The sequence below is a fragment of the Ranitomeya imitator genome, chromosome 7 (genome assembly GCF_032444005.1).
Source record: "Ranitomeya imitator isolate aRanImi1 chromosome 7, aRanImi1.pri, whole genome shotgun sequence".
NCBI classification, from domain to species: domain Eukaryota; kingdom Metazoa; phylum Chordata; class Amphibia; order Anura; family Dendrobatidae; genus Ranitomeya; species Ranitomeya imitator.
The window spans coordinates 188,573,475-188,592,212 of NC_091288.1; the positions used below are offsets into that span (position 1 = coordinate 188,573,475).

The 18,738-nt window shown below is 45.1% G+C and overlaps 1 protein-coding gene across 3 annotated transcripts in view; it reads right to left on the reverse strand.

The window, feature by feature from the left end:
- Window positions 1-18,738, reverse strand: part of RSPH10B (radial spoke head 10 homolog B) — a 37,461-nt gene that overhangs the window by 11,650 nt on the left and 7,073 nt on the right. For all 3 annotated transcript variants that reach the window (XM_069734232.1, XM_069734233.1, XM_069734234.1), the window contains 7 exons: window positions 15,723-15,899; window positions 15,229-15,370; window positions 14,620-14,735; window positions 12,237-12,426; window positions 9,376-9,484; window positions 8,054-8,133; window positions 7,826-7,974 (listed from right to left, as the gene is read on the reverse strand). In XM_069734232.1, the coding sequence (XP_069590333.1) occupies window positions 7,826-7,974; window positions 8,054-8,133; window positions 9,376-9,484; window positions 12,237-12,426; window positions 14,620-14,735; window positions 15,229-15,370; window positions 15,723-15,899 (963 nt within the window). The remainder of the gene's footprint in view (window positions 1-7,825; window positions 7,975-8,053; window positions 8,134-9,375; window positions 9,485-12,236; window positions 12,427-14,619; window positions 14,736-15,228; window positions 15,371-15,722; window positions 15,900-18,738) is intronic.

An 18,738-nucleotide genomic window follows, 5' to 3' on the forward strand; every position in this document is an offset into this window, starting at 1 on the left:
ATTATGTAGGTATGTGTATATATATGTATGTATGTGTATATATATATATGTATGTATGTGTATATATATATATGTATGTATGTGTATATATATATATGTATGTATGTGATATATATATATGATGTAATGTATGTGTATATATATATATGTATGTATGTGTATATATATATATGTATGTATGTGTATATATATATATGTATGTATGTGTATATATATATGTATGTATGTGTATATATATATATGTATGTATGTGTATATATATATATGTATGTGTATATATATATATGTATGTGTATATATATATATGTATGTGTATATATATATATGTATGTATGTGTATATATATATATGTATGTATGTGTATATATATATATGTATGTATGTGTATATATATATATGTATGTATGTGTATATATATATATGTATGTATGTGTATATATATATATGTATGTATGTGTATATATATATATGTATGTATGTGTATATATATATATGTATGTATGTGTATATATATATATGTATGTGTATATATATATATGTATGTATGTGTATATATATATATGTATGTATGTGTATATATATATATATATGTATGTATGTGTATATATATATATGTATGTATGTGTATATATATATATGTATGTATGTGTATATATATGTATGTATGTGTATATATATGTATGTATGTGTATATATATTGTAGCGTGGCTAAAGGATGTCTAATCGATGGGAGATATGTCCCTTATAGATGGCTTGCTACTGTGATGTAACCATAGCTACCTATATGTGTTTCAGGACCTGTGGTGATGTCACAACCACATGTCTGGTCATGTGATGGGTTCTGGGTGTGGTTAGACATATAAAAGCAAGCCTAATGCTTAACACAGGTAGATATGTGTGGAGGTGAAACCCTCCTGAGTGTGTTACGGCTTCAGGACTGAGCCGGATGAACTGGACACTTGTTTTTTCTTTGCCTGAACCAAAGGCCCATTTTGCTTTCTGTTGTTTTGTCATATGGTTTATGGAGTAATAAACCCAGTGAACTTTAAAGGAACCTGCCTCCTGAGTGTCAGCCGTCGCAGCTGAGTGAGTGGAACCCCTACAATTGGTGGTAGACATGCGAGCAGCGTTCCCAGCGGAGAAGTGAGTTTATTTTTTGAATGTCCTGGGTCAAGGCTGTTGCAAGCCAGCAAGCATTGCCGGAGAAAATGGAGGACTTGCTGAAACACTTGGTCCAGCAGGAGCAAAGGCAGCAAGAGACCAACAGGCTGTTGATGCAGCAGATACAACAGAGCCAGCAGCAGATGCAGCTTCTGGCAACCGCCATCCAGGGCAAGACGAGCGCCCCAACCCCAGGTTTGGCTGATGACACCCACGTCCGAAAGACGGTAAGACGCGCATTGCAGAAAATGACTCCCGGGGATGATGTTGAGGCCTTCCTGACGGTGTTTGAGAGGGTCGCTGAGAGGGAAAAACTTCCGCCAGAGCAGTGGGCAGAGGTACTTGCGCCATACCTGACAGGAGTACCCCAGAAGGCGTACTATGATTTGACCTTGCAGGATGCCAAAGAGTATCACAAATTGAAAGCCGAGATTCTCGCACGTCTGGGGGTGACACTGACTGTCAGGGCACAGCGAGTTCACTCCTGGGGCTATCACCGGGACAAACCACCTCGTTCCCAAATGTTTGATCTGTTGCACCTGGTCCAGAAATGGCTGCAGCCAGAGTCATCTACGCCTGCTCAAATGGTAGAACGGGTGATGATGGATCGGTTTGTCCATTCCCTCCCGAGGCCTATACAGACTTGGGTTGCCCAGGGTGATCCCCAGAATGCCGACGAGCTGATTGGACTGGTTGAGAGATACCAAGGGTTGGAAGGCTCCTTCAGGAGGCAGCCCATGCCATACTGGGGGTCCCAGAAGGAAGCTGAGCCCCAAAAAGGGGTGGCGCGTCCAAGGTCACCAAGGGCGGGGGAGGTGGTGCCCAAGGTCCCTACGGGTGATATTGTTTGTTGGAGGTGCCACAAGCCAGGACATATAGCTGCCCGATGTTCCCAGACCACTGAGCAGATGGACTGTAGCATGGGACGCCGTTGTTCATACTATGCGTATCCAGCCTGCAGTGTGAACTCTCCGCCCAACGAGGGACCTCAAGCGTGTCCCGTAAAGGTGAACGGTCGAGCAGTAACGGCACTGTTAGACTCGGGGAGCCTAGTGACCCTGGTGAGGGCCACTTTTCCTCTCCACCTGCTCCCGGGAAAGAAGGTCGGAGTGCGGTGCATACATGGTGATGCAAAGGACTACCCTGTGGCCAGTGTGAACATTGAAACGACATGTGGCACGGAGTCCCACATAGTCGGCGTCGTTCAGGACTTGTTGCACCCTATAATTATTGGCCGGGATTTCTGTTTGTTTTGGGATTTGTGGGGGAAAGGTTCTGAGCTCCCTAGCAAGAGTAGGGAACCAGTGAACCCTGGAAGGGTGGTGCCACACCCAGAGTCAGACAGGTTTCCTTTTTGTGTCCTGGCTGGAGATGAGGAGGAAGTGTCCCCTGCATCTGACATTCTGGAGTTAGAGGTATCCGGTGAAAATTTTGGGACTGCCCAACATAGGGACCCCACTCTGAGGGAAGCCTTTAATAATGTCACAGTTATTGACGGGGTGGTACAGGAGCCGGGGGCAGACACAAGATTTCCCCATTTTCTAATGAGCAGGGAGTTGTTGTACCGGGTCACGAAAATAAGGGAGGAGTTGGTAGAGCAGTTGGTAGTGCCGGGTCCATATAGACGGAAGGTGTTGGACATGGCCCATTCACACATCTTGGGTGGACACCTAGGGGTGGAAAAAACGCAGGAACGGGTTGTGCAGAGGTTCTATTGGCCTGGGTGCCACCGGGAAATAGTGAACTATTGCAGGTCCTGCCCTACATGTCAGCTAACTGCTCCCACTCCTCATTTCCGAAACCCCCTTGTGTCACTGCCCATTATTGAGGTGCCATTCGAGAGAATTGCCATGGACTTGGTCGGTCCCTTAGTTAAATCAGCCCGAGGCCATCAGTATATATTAGTCATCCTGGACTATGCCACACGCTATCCTGAGGCAATTCCCTTGAGAAATTCTTCTTCAAAGAGTATAGCTCGCGAGTTGGTCCATGTCTTTTCCCGGACAGGTCTGCCGAAGGAGATCCTGACTGACCAGGGGACACCTTTCATGAGCAAGGTGATGAGGGAACTATGCAAAGCCCTGAAAATCTCCCAGTTGAGGACCTCGGTGTACCATCCCCAGTCAGATGGCCTTGTTGAGAGATTTAACAAGACACTGAAGAGCATGCTGAGAAAAGCTATAGAAAAAGACGGTAGAGACTGGGATTGTCTCTTACCCTATTTGATGTTTTCCATTCGTGAAGTTCCACAGGCCTCCACAGGTTTCTCACCGTTTGAGCTTCTGTATGGCCGACATCCACGAGGACTCCTGGATATAGCCAAGGAAACCTGGGAAGCCGAAGTCACGCCCCACAGAAGCGTCATTGAGCATGTGGCCCTGATGCAGCAGAGGATTGCAAAGGTGATGCCTATCGTGAAAGAACACCTTCTCCAAGCACAAGAAGCTCAGGCCAGGGTCTACAACCGGTCTGCAAGAGTGAGGCAATTCAATCCGGGAGACCGAGTTCTTGTGTTAGTTCCGACAGTGGAAAGCAAGTTCTTGGCCAAATGGCAAGGGCCATATGAGGTTGTCGAGAAACTTGGTGAAGTAAACTATAAAATTCACCAACCAGGAAGACGGAAACCATTCCAAGTATACCATGTCAACCTTATCAAGCCGTGGCAAGATAGAGAGCCGACAGTAACTCCATCGTTGTTAAGCAACCCAGAAGATGAGGTTGGAGCGGTTACTATAGCGGAGACGCTATCGGAGTCCCAGAAACAGCAATGCCGGGAGTTACTCCAGAAAAACAGGGACCTGTTTTCCGAGTTGCCTGGGTACACGAAGGTCATAGAGCATGAGGTCCTGACAGAGCCCCATGTGCGCGTGAACGTGAAGCCCTATAGAATTCCTGAGGCCCGTCGAGAAATAGTCTCCAAGGAAGTGGAGCGTATGTTGAAGCTTGGAGTCATTGAGGAATCCAAGAGCGGTTGGTCGAGCCCAATTGTCCTGGTCCCAAAACCTGATGGGGAGTGGAGATTTTGCAACGACTATAGGAAGTTGAATGAGGTCTCTAAGTTCGACGCATATCCCATGCCCCGCGTTGATGAGCTCATCGAAAGGCTTGGGCCCGCCAGGTACATAACCACCTTGGATTTGACGAAGGGGTATTGGCAGATCCCCATGGCACAGGAAGCCAAGGAGAAGATGGCATTTTCTACACCAGATGGGTGCTTCCAGTATGTCCGGATGCCATTTGGCCTACAGGGAGCTCCGGCCACCTTCCAAAGGGCTATGGATAGAGTCCTTGCACCCCACAAGGCATACGCTGCTGCGTACCTAGATGATATCGTCATCTTTAGCCCGGACTGGGAGAGTCATCTGGAGAAAGTCCAAGCGGTGTTTGATGCTATAAGAGAGGCCGGATTTACAATAAACCCGAAGAAGTGTGCATTGGGTAAAGAAGAAGCTAAGTACCTTGGATACATAAAAACCTACAAGAGAAAAAAGTAAATGAAAACCCTGATATAACTAAGTAAAAAAGCAAAAATGCATTTAAATAACACAGAGTTTTTAGTAATACTGTTTTTTGATCAAAAAATAGCACAAAAGCCATCCCACCTCGTCACGGTAACTCTGATCGGGACAGTCCTAAACTATCTAATATTAAAACCTTACCATGAGTCAATGTTGACCTCAGTGTGAATAAGGGCAGATGAAAGGACTGAGCCCAAAAAGTGAAACACTAGACTAGGGAAGCCTTATATAGTTTCTAGCTCAGAAACAGGGAGGCCACACCCCGGATTGCACAGAATGCAACAATACACAGAAAAAAAACACAAAATTGAGCTTAACTTAAGATGGTATACATGCAGAGGTAAAACGCATGTTCAAAATGGCCACAAAACATTAAAACCTACAAGAGAAAAAAGTAAATGAAAACCCTGATATAACTAAGTAAAAAAGCAAAAATGCATTTAAATAACACAGAGTTTTTAGTAATACTGTTTTTTGATCAAAAAATAGCACAAAAGCCATCCCACCTCGTCACGGTAACTCTGATCGGGACAGTCCTAAACTATCTAATATTAAAACCTTACCATGAGTCAATGTTGACCTCAGTGTGAATAAGGGCAGATGAAAGGTCTGAGCCCAAAAAGTGAAACACTAGACTAGGGAAGCCTTATATAGTTTCTAGCTCCCTGTTTCTGAGCTAGAAACTATATAAGGCTTCCCTAGTCTAGTGTTTCACTTTTTGGGCTCAGTCCTTTCATCTGCCCTTATTCACACTGAGGTCAACATTGACTCATGGTAAGGTTTTAATATTAGATAGTTTAGGACTGTCCCGATCAGAGTTACCGTGACGAGGTGGGATGGCTTTTGTGCTATTTTTTGATCAAAAAACAGTATTACTAAAAACTCTGTGTTATTTAAATGCATTTTTGCTTTTTTACTTAGTTATATCAGGGTTTTCATTTACTTTTTTCTCTTGTAGGTTTTAATGTTTTGTGGCCATTTTGAACATGCGTTTTACCTCTGCATGTATACCATCTTAAGTTAAGCTCAATTTTGTGTTTTTTTTTTACCTTGGATACATAGTGGGTCATGGAGAAATAAAACCCCAAATCAGTAAAGTGGAGGCAATTCAAACATGGCCAAAACCAGTTTCCAAGAAGCAAGTTAAAGCCTTCCTGGGAATCGTGGGATATTACAGGAGGTTCATCCCAAACTTCGCCACAATGGCGGCGCCTCTGACTGACCTGCTAAAAGGGACAAAATCAGTAATGGTTAAGTGGTCCGAAGAAACAGATTCAGCCTTCCAAGAAATGAAAGAGGCTTTATGTAAGCAACCCGTTCTGATGGCCCCAAACTTCAAGAAAGAGTTTATTCTTCAAACAGATGCCTCAGATGTTGGGGTGGGAGCAGTCCTTTCCCAAGAACTACATGGAGAGGAGCATCCTGTTCTCTGAGTAGGAAGCTGTCCTCGTCTGAAAAAAACTACTCAGTCGTTGAAAAGGAGTGCTTGGCCATAAAATGGGCAGTCGACACATTACGGTACTATTTGCTGGGACGTAAATTTAGACTGATATCCGACCATGCCCCACTTAGGTGGATGAGGGAAACGAAGGGTAGAAATGCTAGGGTCACCCGTTGGTTCTTAGCCTTGCAGGACTTCTGTTTCCATGTGGAACATAGGGCCGGAAAGCTGCACGGTAATGCTGATGCCCTGTCAAGAATCCCTTGTCTAGTGGGAGAAAGTGCCAAGCCCCACGGCTTTAGGCAGAGGGGGGAGGTATGTAGCGTGGCTAAAGGATGTCTAATCGATGGGAGATATGTCCCTTATAGATGGCTTGCTACTGTGATGTAACCATAGCTACCTATATGTGTTTCAGGACCTGTGGTGATGTCACAACCACATGTCTGGTCATGTGATGGGTTCTGGGTGTGGTTAGACATATAAAAGCAAGCCTAATGCTTAACACAGGTAGATATGTGTGGAGGTGAAACCCTCCTGAGTGTGTTACGGCTTCAGGACTGAGCCGGATGAACTGGACACTTGTTTTTTCTTTGCCTGAACCAAAGGCTATTTGCTTTCTGTTGTTTTGTCATATGGTTTATGGAGTAATAAACCCAGTGAACTTTAAAGGAACCTGCCTCCTGAGTGTCAGCCGTCGCAGCTGAGTGAGTGGAACCCCTACAATATGTATGTATGTGTATATATATATATATATATATATATATATATATATATATATATATATATATATATATATAATGTACAGCACCATGGAATCAATGGTGCTATATAAATAAATAATAATAATAATAATAATATATATACCTATTCTATGTGTACACATTTATTCTACCTATTCTATTCTAACCTGTCAGTGTGATTTTACTGTACACCGCACTGAATTGCCGGCTTTTCTCTCTAACAGCGCTGCGTATTTCTCGCAAGTCACACTGCTTGTCCGTGTGTAATCCGTATTTTTCACGCTTCCATAGACTTTCATTGGCGTATTTCTTGCGCAGTACGGTGACAAACGCAGCATGCTGCGATTTTGTACGGCCGTAGAAAGCCGTATAATACTGATCAGTAAAATACGGCAGATAGAAGCAGGGGCATAGAGAATAATTGTGCCGTATTTTTTGCGAGTTTTACAGACGTAGTTTCTGCGCTCTTACGTCCGTAAAACTCGCAAGTGTGAAGCCGGCCTAAAAAGTAGATGACACTATTCACAATAGGTGATGTCACAGCTCACCTCCTCCCCCTCCATTCACAATGACCTTTGCCTAGATTAAAGTATGCTGAGACTTCTTAAAGAAAAGAATGCTCCCGTTTTTGAGATTATCTGATCCCCCAGTTTAGGATTTACGGTTCCGTCATAGACACGACACAAGTGCCTGCTCAGCAAAGCACTGGACACAAGGTGGGCCCCTGGTGTGAAAAGTTCCCACCATCATTTTTTCCCCTATGAACATTAGTAGTTTAACATCACGCCCGGTGTTTTTAATGGAAAGGAACTGAGGGTGGTCGAGTCTCCTTTGCCCGCCTGGCGCTACCCAACCCGCCATGCTGTGCTCGTGGCTTTCGTGTTTACAGCTTTCTGATCTTCCTAAACTCCCTAAAACTACAGCGTGAGATAAGTGATCCCAGGAAATATTCATTTCATATTTACTCTCATCATCCAGATGAAATGTCTCATGGTCATGGTGGGCTCGAACGGAGCGGACGTGTTCTTCTTGCAGTAGGTCTTATAGATGTCCCAGCACTTATCAATGTAGGACATTACGTGTTCTGTCTTCTGCGCATCACTGAATAAGTGACCTGGATCGGTAGAGAAGATGGAGTCAGATGTGGCCCATTCCTAGAAGAAAAGTCTAAAGGGCAAGACTCCAAAACAGACCTCTTATAGTACCGGCATACGGTGTGATATTCTGGGTCATGAGTCTGGAGAAGCAGTCAACCAGGGAGAGCTTCTTATCTCTGTAAGAGGAGAAATAAAAAGGTAAGGAATCGGCGTCACTGAATACATGAACTTAAGGCCCTACTGAGGATAGTTGACCGAGAGAAGACATCCATGTCCATATAGGACCTCCGTGGCCATATCAGACCTCAGTGGCCATATAGGACCTCCGTAGCCTTATCAGATATCGGACCTCTGTGGCCATATAGGACCTCCGTAGCCATATCAGATATCGGACCTCTGTGGCCATATAGGACCTCTGTAGCCATATAGGACCTCTGAGGCCATATCAGAGATTGGACCTCCGTGGCCATATAGGACCTCAGTGGCCATATAGGACCTCCGTAGCCATATCAGATATCGGACACTGTGGCCATATCAGACCTCCGTAGCCATTTAGGACCTTCGAGGCCATATTAGAGATTGGACCTCCGTGGCCATATAGGACCTCCGTAGCCATATCAGAGATCGGACCTCAGTGGCCATATAGGACCTCCATAGCCATATCAGAGATCAGACCTCAGTGGCCATATAAGACCTCTGTAGCCATATCAGATATCGGACCTCTGTGGCCATATCAGACCTCTGTAGCCATATAGGACCTCCGAGGCCATATCGTCGGACCTCCATGGCCATATTGGACCTCCGAGGCCATATCAGACCTCCGTGGCTATTTCGGACCTCCATGGCCATATTGGACCTCCGAGGCCATATCAGACCTCCGTGGCTATTTCGAACCTCCATGGCCATATCAGATATCGGACCTCCGTGGCCATATAGGACCTCCGAGGCCATATCAGAGATCGGACCTCCGTGGCTATATCGGACCTCCGAAGCCATATCCGAGATCAGACCTCCGTGGCCATATCAGACCTCCATAGCTATATCGGACCTTCGTGGACATATCGGACCTCCGTGGCCATATTTTTGCCGCATTTCATGTGTGTTTTTGAGTGTGTTTTTTTTCTCTCCATTCGTTGGAAATGGGTGAAAAACACTAGAAAAACGCAGATTTGAAAAAACGCAATGATGGTTCAAATGCGCAAGGAAAAAATAAGCAGCATGTGCACGAGAATTCAGAAACCTCATTCACTTTGCTGGTACCGTAAAACGTTGCATATTTGAGGGGGGAAACAAAAACGCAATGTGTGAATAAGCCCTGAGTGTTTAGTGCACATGTGGGCACCGGATTCTGCAAGTTACTATGGTCCACAGTCAGGTCACAGCGCCACTCCATACTACAGTAAAGTGACACAACTTACAGACTGTCGGCATGGGTGATGTGGTACGCCAGGTAGACGAGATTTGTCAGGAATGTCCGAAGCAGCATTGTACCATAGGGAGAGTGAACTTCTTCAGGGTCTGAGTTGTCTGTTGAAGACACAACATAGGCAATAAAGAATGAAAGACTCCTAGTTATTGACTGCAGGAGACAACCACTCCGCTGCCTTCCTGTCCGCATCATATCCCTTTTTAGTGGGATCTGCATAGTAACTAAGATATATAAGATATTATAAAACCTCCCTATGCTTAAAGCTTGCCAAAATGTGTCCTTACTTACATGAGGGTTCTGGTAGCCACTTGGATACGCACAGGCACAGGTGTTGTTTTTTTTTTTTTTAATATCAAAACAGAATAACGGTTATTGTCCTTTATAAACTTTACAGCTCAAAAAATTAAAATAGTCCTTTCTTTAGCACAAATGAATAACAAAACAGTCCTTTCTCTGGATGAGGCAAAGTAAATCAAAAGGTCTCACCACCTTAGTGTTAGAGACACTTGTCTACTCTAGCAAAGACTGTCCACCATGAATGGTCTTTCTCCAGCTCCAACACATCACACCCTGTTGAGCTAACTCAGCTGCCTGTTATTAGGCCTGTTAGACCCAAATGGGAGTATGGGAGTGACCTTTCCCATCCCAGCTCCTAAATCCAAGACCCAAAAATCCAGTCAAAGTATAAACCATCTCAGTAAACCTACCTGGACCTGGATGGGAGTATATGAATGACCTTTCCCACCCAGGTTCTTCTTGTCGCTCCTAAATCCAGGACCCAAAAATCCAGTCAAAGTATAAACCATCTCAGTAAACATACCTGGACCCGGATGGGAGTATGTGAATGACCTTTCCCACCCCAGCTCTTCTTGTCGCTCCTAAATCCAGGACCCAAAAATCCAGTCAAAGTATAAACCATCTCAGTAAACATACCTGGACATGGATAGGAGTATGTGAATGACCTTTCCCACCCAGGCTTTTCTTGTCGCTCCTAAATCTAGGACCCAAAAATCCAGTCAAAGTATAAACCATCTCAGTAAACATACCTGGACCTGGATGGGAGTATGTGAATGACCTTTCCCACCCAGGCTTTTCTTGTCGCTCCTAAATCCAGGACCCAAAAATCCAGTCAAAGTATAAACCATCTCCGTAAACATACCTGGACCCGGATGGGAGTATGTGAATGACCTTTCCCACCCAGGCTTTTCTTGTCGCTCCTAAATCCAGGACCCAAAAATCCAGTCAAAGTATAAACCATCTCAGTAAACATACCTGGACCTGGATGGGAGTATGTGAATGACCTTTCCCACCCAGGCTTTTCTTGTCGCTCCTAAATCCAGGACCCAGAAATCCAGTCAAAGTATAAACCATCTCAGTAAACATACCTGGACCCGGATGGGAGTATGTGAATGACCTTTCCCACCCAGGCTTTTCTTGTCGCTCCTAAATCCAGGACCCAGAAATTCAGTCAAAGTATAAACCATCTCAGTAAACATACCTGGACCGGGATGGGAGTATGTGAATGACCTTTCCCACCCAGGCTTTTCTTGTCGCTCCTAAATCCAGGACCCAGAAATTCAGTCAAAGTATAAACCATCTCAGTAAACATACCTGGACCGGGATGGGAGTATGTGAATGACCTTTCCCACCCAGGCTTTTCTTGTCGCTCCTAAATCTAGGACCCAAAAATCCAGTCAAAGTATAAACCATCTCAGTAAACATACCTGGACCCGAATGGGAGTATGTGAATGACCTTTCCCACCCCAGCTCTTCTTGTCGCTCCTAAATCCAGGACCCAAAAATCCAGTCAGAGTATAAACCATCTGCCATTCAGGACCTAACCTCCTGCTTTCTTACACTTAGCTTAGTAGAAATCATACAACCATACAGGAGAACATCAACCAATATGAACTATTCGCCCCTTCCTTTTATTGTTAGTCAAAAGAAGAGGTCTTATATCCCCTAAAACTATTATAGGGGCTGTCCGGGTTCAGTAACCCATTTTCATACACCCTGTTAGGGATAGAGGAAAGTTCTCTGTTCAGTATTCTCACTTCTCGGCCGAGAGAATCGTCTCCTCAGGACCTACCCTGACAAAGACATCCCATTACTTTGAATAAGAGCTGTGTAATGCTTATTTTGACCAGTGGTGGCGCTGAAGAGAAAGTGAAATGTACTCTCAGCAGGGGGAGACTTTTTGATCAATTGTCAAGGGACCGTTCTAACAAAAAGGCAAAGAATTGATGAATCCTGCCAACAAATATCTAATCTCTATGGAAGGTTAGAGCTAAGTTTCCTAAGACTATGTTCACTTGAAATATCCTATAGATGATATTACAATTTCCCATTCCAACTCAATAAGTAATACTCTGTTCACGTAGTTCTTGTGAACTACATTTAGGTCCCCCATGGGGCCCCATTCACCTGGTGTATAAGGCTGGGGGTAGATGGTGACTTTGACCTCGTCACAGGTTTCATGGCCAAAGATCATGGCAACGTAAAGCAGGTGAATGGGGTGGCACTGCTGCCCATAGGGTACTGCGACCGCCTTATGTATAATCTCCAATATTTTTAGTTAGAGGGCTTATACGGAATTAAAAACACAAAACATGGTTCCTGTCTACCAGATACAATGTCTCACCTGCCCATGGGTATTGCAGCTTAACTTCATTGAAGGTAATGTAGCTGAACCGCAATACCGCACACAACCAGTGGACAATTGTGGCGCTGTTTTCAGAAGGAAGAAGCAAAACTTATCTAACAATCTTTTTAACCAATCCTATAATAGTGAAAAATTATCCTTATTATCCCTATTAATTAATTATTTTAATAAAATGGCTGATTAATGACCTGCCAAAATACGATCCATGTCACAAAGAGTTAAGCCGTAGTGATGAAACCTGCAGTCTTTTAGAAATCTCCAAAACTGTAGTCTTGTCATAAGAAAGGCGTTATCGAAGCAGTTGTCGTTGCCCAGGCTGCTGTAGTTCTTGTAGGTCTTCCGCAGCATTGACAGGTTACGGAGTATGCCGTACTCCACCTACGTATAAAGAAAAATTGGATTACGATTGAACTGATCCTGCCAAATGGTCACTAATTCCAGTCTTTGAAGGGACGACTTTTGGTTTGATGGTGGCAGTGACAATCATTTGTACTAAAAATCGTGGAAAGTCATGAATCAGTGGAAATCTATCACTAATGAGAAAGCAATCGTACCACTTAGTGAAAAATAATATCACTACCACATAAGAAACATCTCATGATGGGTAAAACCCATGAGCAGTCTCAAGACCTTCACAACCTTACTGTTGCAAAACATACTGATGGCATTGGTTACAGAAGAATTCCTAAACTTGTGAAGGTTCCAGTGAACACTGTATGGCCTTTTGAGGCCAGAATCCAGAAATGGAAAGAACATAATTTCACCATAAATAAGCCACGAGCAGGTGGTCACCGCAAGATTTCATACACAGGAGTGAAAAGAGTTATCAGAAGAGTTGTCCAAGAGTTAAGGACGACCTGTGGAGAACTACAGAAAAATCTGGAATCTACAGGTACAATTGTTTCAAAGGAAACAATAAGTAATGAACTCAACCTCCATGGTCTATATGCAAGCTCACCAAGCAAGACTCCATTGCTGAACAAAAAACATGTTCAAGCGCATTTAAAGTTTGCTCAACAACATTTAGATAAGCCTGTGAAATACTGGGAGCATATAGTCTGGTCAGATGAGACCAAATTTGAACTCTTTGGATGCCATAATACACACCATGTTTGGAGGCCAAAAGGCATTGCATTATCACCCAAAAAAACACCATACCTACAGTGAGGTTTAGAGGTGGAAACATCATGGTGTGAAGCTATTTCTCAGCATAGGGCGCTGGCTAACTTCATATAGTTGAAAAAAGGATGAGTGGACAAATGGACAGAGACATTCTTGATAAAAATCTGCTATCTACCAGGATGATGAAGATGAAACAAGGGTGGACATTTCATCAAGACAATGATCCCGACCACACAGCCAAGGAAACTTAATTGGATGGGCCATTCTAGCAAATTTCTTTTCTTTTTCTGAAACCAATCACCGGACCTGAATCCAAGAGAAAATGTATGGAAGGAACTAAAGCTCAGTGTTCATAGCTGGAGCCAACAGAACCTTAAAGATGTGGAGAGTGTTTGTGTGGAAGAATGGGACAAAATCACACCTGAGCAATGCCTGTGACTAGTTTCTCCATACAGGAGGCGTCTTGAAGCTGTCGTCACCAACAAAGGCTTTTGTACAAAGTATTAAATAAATTTCAGTAAAGCTAGGTTCACATTGCGTTAATGGGTGTCCGTTAGCGGACTCCGTTACATGGCGAAATTGTCACAATTAACGCCATGCAGCGGGTCCGTTAGCGCACCCATTGACAGCAATGTGCTATCGGGTCGCCAACGCATGGCTGATGCATGCCATTTCTGGCATGCGCTAGCGATGTCCCATTAGTTTCGGACGCACCTCGAACGCTGCTTGCAGCGTCCGAGGTCCGTTCCTCGCTAGCGCAGATCGGACATCTGCACTAGCGGGATTGCCAAATGCGATCCCTTTTGTGACATTGCGTTAGCGCAATCCGCTAGCGTATGCGCTAAACGGATTGCCCTAACGCAATGTGAACCTAGCCTAAGTGTGTTCAATGCTTTTCCCCCAGAGTCATTTCTCATGATTACACATAACTTAATCTATAGATATCTATGTTTGATTTATTTGCCTGTCTGCCTGTGTGGATTGGATGGGTTGTCACCGACATCTGGTGAGAATTTGATGTCAATAGCACTTTTAGAAATATATTTCCTTAGAAAATTGGTGACGTGTTCAATTCTTATTTCATCAGCTGTACATATATATATGTATATTGTAAGATGGGAGTTGAACACATTATTGCGTTATTGAAGGAAGATATGTATCACAGAGGTGATTATCCTCAGTGACGTAAGCCTGGAAGCAAGCACCAGGACATATAGAGCGGAGAGTGTTAATAGGGCGTGGCATGGGCCGGGTTTAAGAGCCATCAGAGAACTGGGTGGGACTAGCTGCTGACATATCCCCACCCTGGGGTGTGTTAGGACGGATATAGGGAAGTCCAGTTGTATGATTAGTGCACAGTGAATGGAGGTAAGAAGATCTCCTTTGTGATATCTCCATAAAGCGTACTCACAATATCAGATACGAACAGACCTTCATAAAAACACTGACCTGCTTCTGTTCCTCAGATCGATCATCCTCCGGGACGGTGTTCAGCAGTGACGCTATATCAAGTTCAATATAGGATCCTGATAAACTGGGAATCCCGCAGATCACAGTGGAGCTTTCTGCCACAAACCCCCCCCCCCCCAAATAAAAAATAGTTTTAGACCTCAGTAATTTACCATTAGACTGACCACATTTCCTTGTGCAAAGCAAATATTCTTGATGTTTTGGTTCTAAATTTCAAAATTACACTTTGTTTTTTTCATTCTTATTTCTATGCTGTTGGGATAAGTTCGCACGTAGTAGACTTTTTCTGCCTTGGATGCTGTTGCAAACTCCACATGAAGAATCCGCCCCACAAACACGAGGCATGTCTGAATGCACCATATAAGTCTGAATGCACTGTCTATGGATTTGTGGATACCACAAGGTGGTGGGAGATAATTTGCATTTATTACGTTGGGAAACCTCTCTTTATTTATTAGCTGGGGCCAGAGGAGCTGATGCTTGTTTTCTATATACCCTTATAGGGATTGACTCATATAGTCTACCCCTGTTCTATAGTAGGGCTGCCTTCTCTCTGGGGGTCCCGGCTCCTCCGATCCATTTTCTTACCTCCACATATAGGACTCCGGGTACGAATACCACTCAGATCTGGGGTATTCACTCTGTCATACTGGAAATTTGGGTGTTCTGCAATCTGATCTTCCACAAATTCACCAATATAAATTCTTCCATTTTTAAAGATAAATTTACCCTGGTAACAAAAATAAAAATATTAATACCGTAAACCGCTACACTATTGTACACTACAGGGGGGGGGGGGGTAATAAATGTGGCATTAGAAAGGTCACATATTTTGAAGCAAAAATTGCAACTTTTGCCCCTTTTCCGCCGCCTTTGACGCTCTTCTAACATTTTTGTGGGGCTTGAAAGGAGTGTGGTGTAAGGCCACCTGGGGACGACAATGGGTACAATTCTTTGGAGACGCTAATTTTTTTTTTTTTAATGGGGTAGGTTGCATAAAACAATAAAAAAAAAAAAATAATAAAATATAAATAATAAAATAATAATAATAATTAATAATAAAAAATGAAATCCCTATTCACCGGTCCATGCTTTTTGTTGTTTCTCCACTGTCCGTCGTACATGGCTCCATTTGCATAGTAGTACCGGCCTTGTCCATGGCGTGCACCGCTGACAAAGTTCCCAATATATTCATTTCTTAAGGCGTACTGTGATCCCGCTACTCTCTTTAGGAACCAAGTGTGAGTCCCGGCACCATTCTGTGTAAAAAAAAAAAAACTGCTGTAAAAATTGACAGATGTGGTCCAGCCATATAGTAACTGCATGCACGGTATGATGTCTTCAGTGAGGGGGGCGGCAAGCAGGGATGGAGGGAGGAGAGGGGGCGGGCACTTGACCCCGGACTTTTATAAAACAAAAAAAAAAGAAAGAAAAAACCTAGCTCAAGTGCGCCCCCCCGCATCCTGCCGCCCTAGGCACGTGCCCTCAAGTGCCTAGTGGCAAATACGGCCCTGTGCACGGAGCATCACTGATCTGCGGTGAAGGTGTAACAGCCTCCGCTTTCCCTTTAATTGCACAGTTTCGCTCACTAGTTGCACAATTTAAGCAGGATCTGTCAGCGCTCCTGACATCGAGGAAGCGCATTCTCACTAAACAGTCATGCATCTTACAAAACTGCATTGTACTATTCCTGCTTCAAAAACTTTTGGAAAACTCTTTAAAATGTATTTATATGGGAAATCAGCTTTGCTATTCATATGGGAAGTTTAATTTCCTTTTTTTTTTTTTTTGTTTCCTAAAAAAAGGTGTTGAATAACGCCTGGTTGGGAAAAGTGCGGGTCACTTCTTTTAAGCAGATCCTGAAGGAAATGTCTGATTCCACTGAGCCAGTGCGAGACTTCGAGCACCGTATGGACGTCGCAGAGATGTCATCCGCTTCCATCCTGATAGAAGAGGCGGTTTATGAAGAGATCGGGATGGCGCTGATAGAAATCTGGGTCGCCCATTGGACCGGACCACACAATTTACATTCAGCGCGGGACATGTATAAAACACTGTCAGAGGTATATAGGAGAACCTATGGGGATGGAAAAGGTTTTACATAATTTTAAAGGTATTATGCAGGGCTTCTAAGCCCAAAAAAGTGGTGACAGGTTCGCCTTAATACTAACTAAAGACAATACCTTTGCCTGGCCGACACCAAAATAAGTCCCAGTAAATACACAGGACTATGCATTAGTTTGTCAGCTGTACCACCCACATTGCAAATGCAGCGCCAACCGGCGGCAGAAGTGGAAACAGAGGACGCAGACACCGACACAGTTGTCATATAGAGTAGAAAATGTACTACACTATTCCACACTGTGAAAAAAATAAGGTATTCTGACCCATACCAGGCTGGCGTATAACAAGAGGACACTCCAAGTGTTCAGACACCTGCCCATGGGAAGCTGTATAGATGAAACACCTAGTTCAAAAGGGGGAGCCATGCGTGATATACTAGAGATAGGACCATCCTAATTGGATATACCTTGTTATGGTGGGTTGGTACACCTTGTCATGGTGGGATGAGAACACCTTGTCGTACTAGCTTGGATACACCTTGTTGTGGTGGGTTGGGCACACCCTGTCGTGGTGGGATGGGTACACCATGTGGTGGTGGGATGGGCACACCTTGTCGTGGTGGGATGGATCCACCTTGTCGTGGTGTGACGGGCACACCTTGTTGTGGTGGGTTGGGTACACCTTGTCGTGGTGGGATGGGCACACCTTGTTGTGGTGGGTTGGGTACACCTTGTCGTGGTGGGTTGGGCACACCTTGTTGTGGTGGGATGGGCACACCTTGTTGTGGTGGGTTTGGTACACCTTGTCGTGGTCGGATGGGCACACCTTGTTGTGGTGGGATGGACTCACCTTGTCGTGGTGGGTTGGGTACACCATGTCGTGGTGGGTTGGGCACACCTTGTTGTGGTGGGTTGGGTACACCTTGTCGTGGTGGGATGGGCACACCTTGTTGTGGAGGGTTGGGTTCACCTTGTCGTGGTGTGATGGGATGGGTACACCTTGTTGTGCTGGGTTGGGTGCACCTTGTCGTGGTGGGATGGGCACACCTTGTTGTGGAGGGTTGGGTTCACCTTGTCGTGGTGTGATGGGATGGGTGCACCTTGTCGTGGTGGTATGGGCACACCTTGATGTGGTGGGTTGGGTACACCTTGTCGTGGTGGGTTGGGCACACCTTGTTGTGGTGGGATGGACTCACCTTGTCGTGGTGGGTTGGGTACACCATGTCGTGGTGGGTTGGGCACACCTTGTTGTGGTGGGTTGGGTACACCTTGTCGTGGTGGGATGGGCACACCTTGTTGTGGAGGGTTGGGTTCACCTTGTCGTGGTGTGATGGGATGGGTACACCTTGTTGTGCTGGGTTGGGTGCACCTTGTCGTGGTGGGATGGGCACACCTTGTTGTGGAGGGTTGGGTTCACCTTGTCGTGGTGTGATGGGATGGGTACACCTTGTTGTGCTGGGTTGGGTGCACCTTGTCGTGGTGGTATGGGCACACCTTGATGTGGTGGGTTGGGTACACCTTGTCGTGGTGGGATGGGCACACCTTGTTGTGGTGGGTTGGGTACACCTTGTCGTGGTGGGTTTGGTACACCTTGTCGTGGTCGGATGGGCACACCTTGTTGTGGTGGGTTGGGTGGACCTTGTCGTGGTGGGATGGACTCACCTTGTCGTGGTGGGTTGGGCGCACCTTGTTGTGGTGGGTTGGGTGGACCTTGTCGTGGTGGGATGGACTCACCTTGTCGTGGTGGGTTGGGTGCACCTTGTTGTGGTGGGTTGGGTACACCTTGTCGTGGTGGGTTGGGTACACCTTGTCGTGGTGGGTTGGGTACACCTTGTCGTGGTGTGATGGGCACACCTTGTTGTGGTGGGTTGGGTGCACCTTGTCGTGGTGAGATGGGCACACCTTGTTGTGGAGGGTTGGGTACACCTTGTCGTGGTGGGTTGGGCGCACCTTGTTGTGGTGGGTTGGGTGGACCTTGTCGTGGTGGGATGGACTCACCTTGTCGTGGTGGGTTGGGTGCACCTTGTTGTGGTGG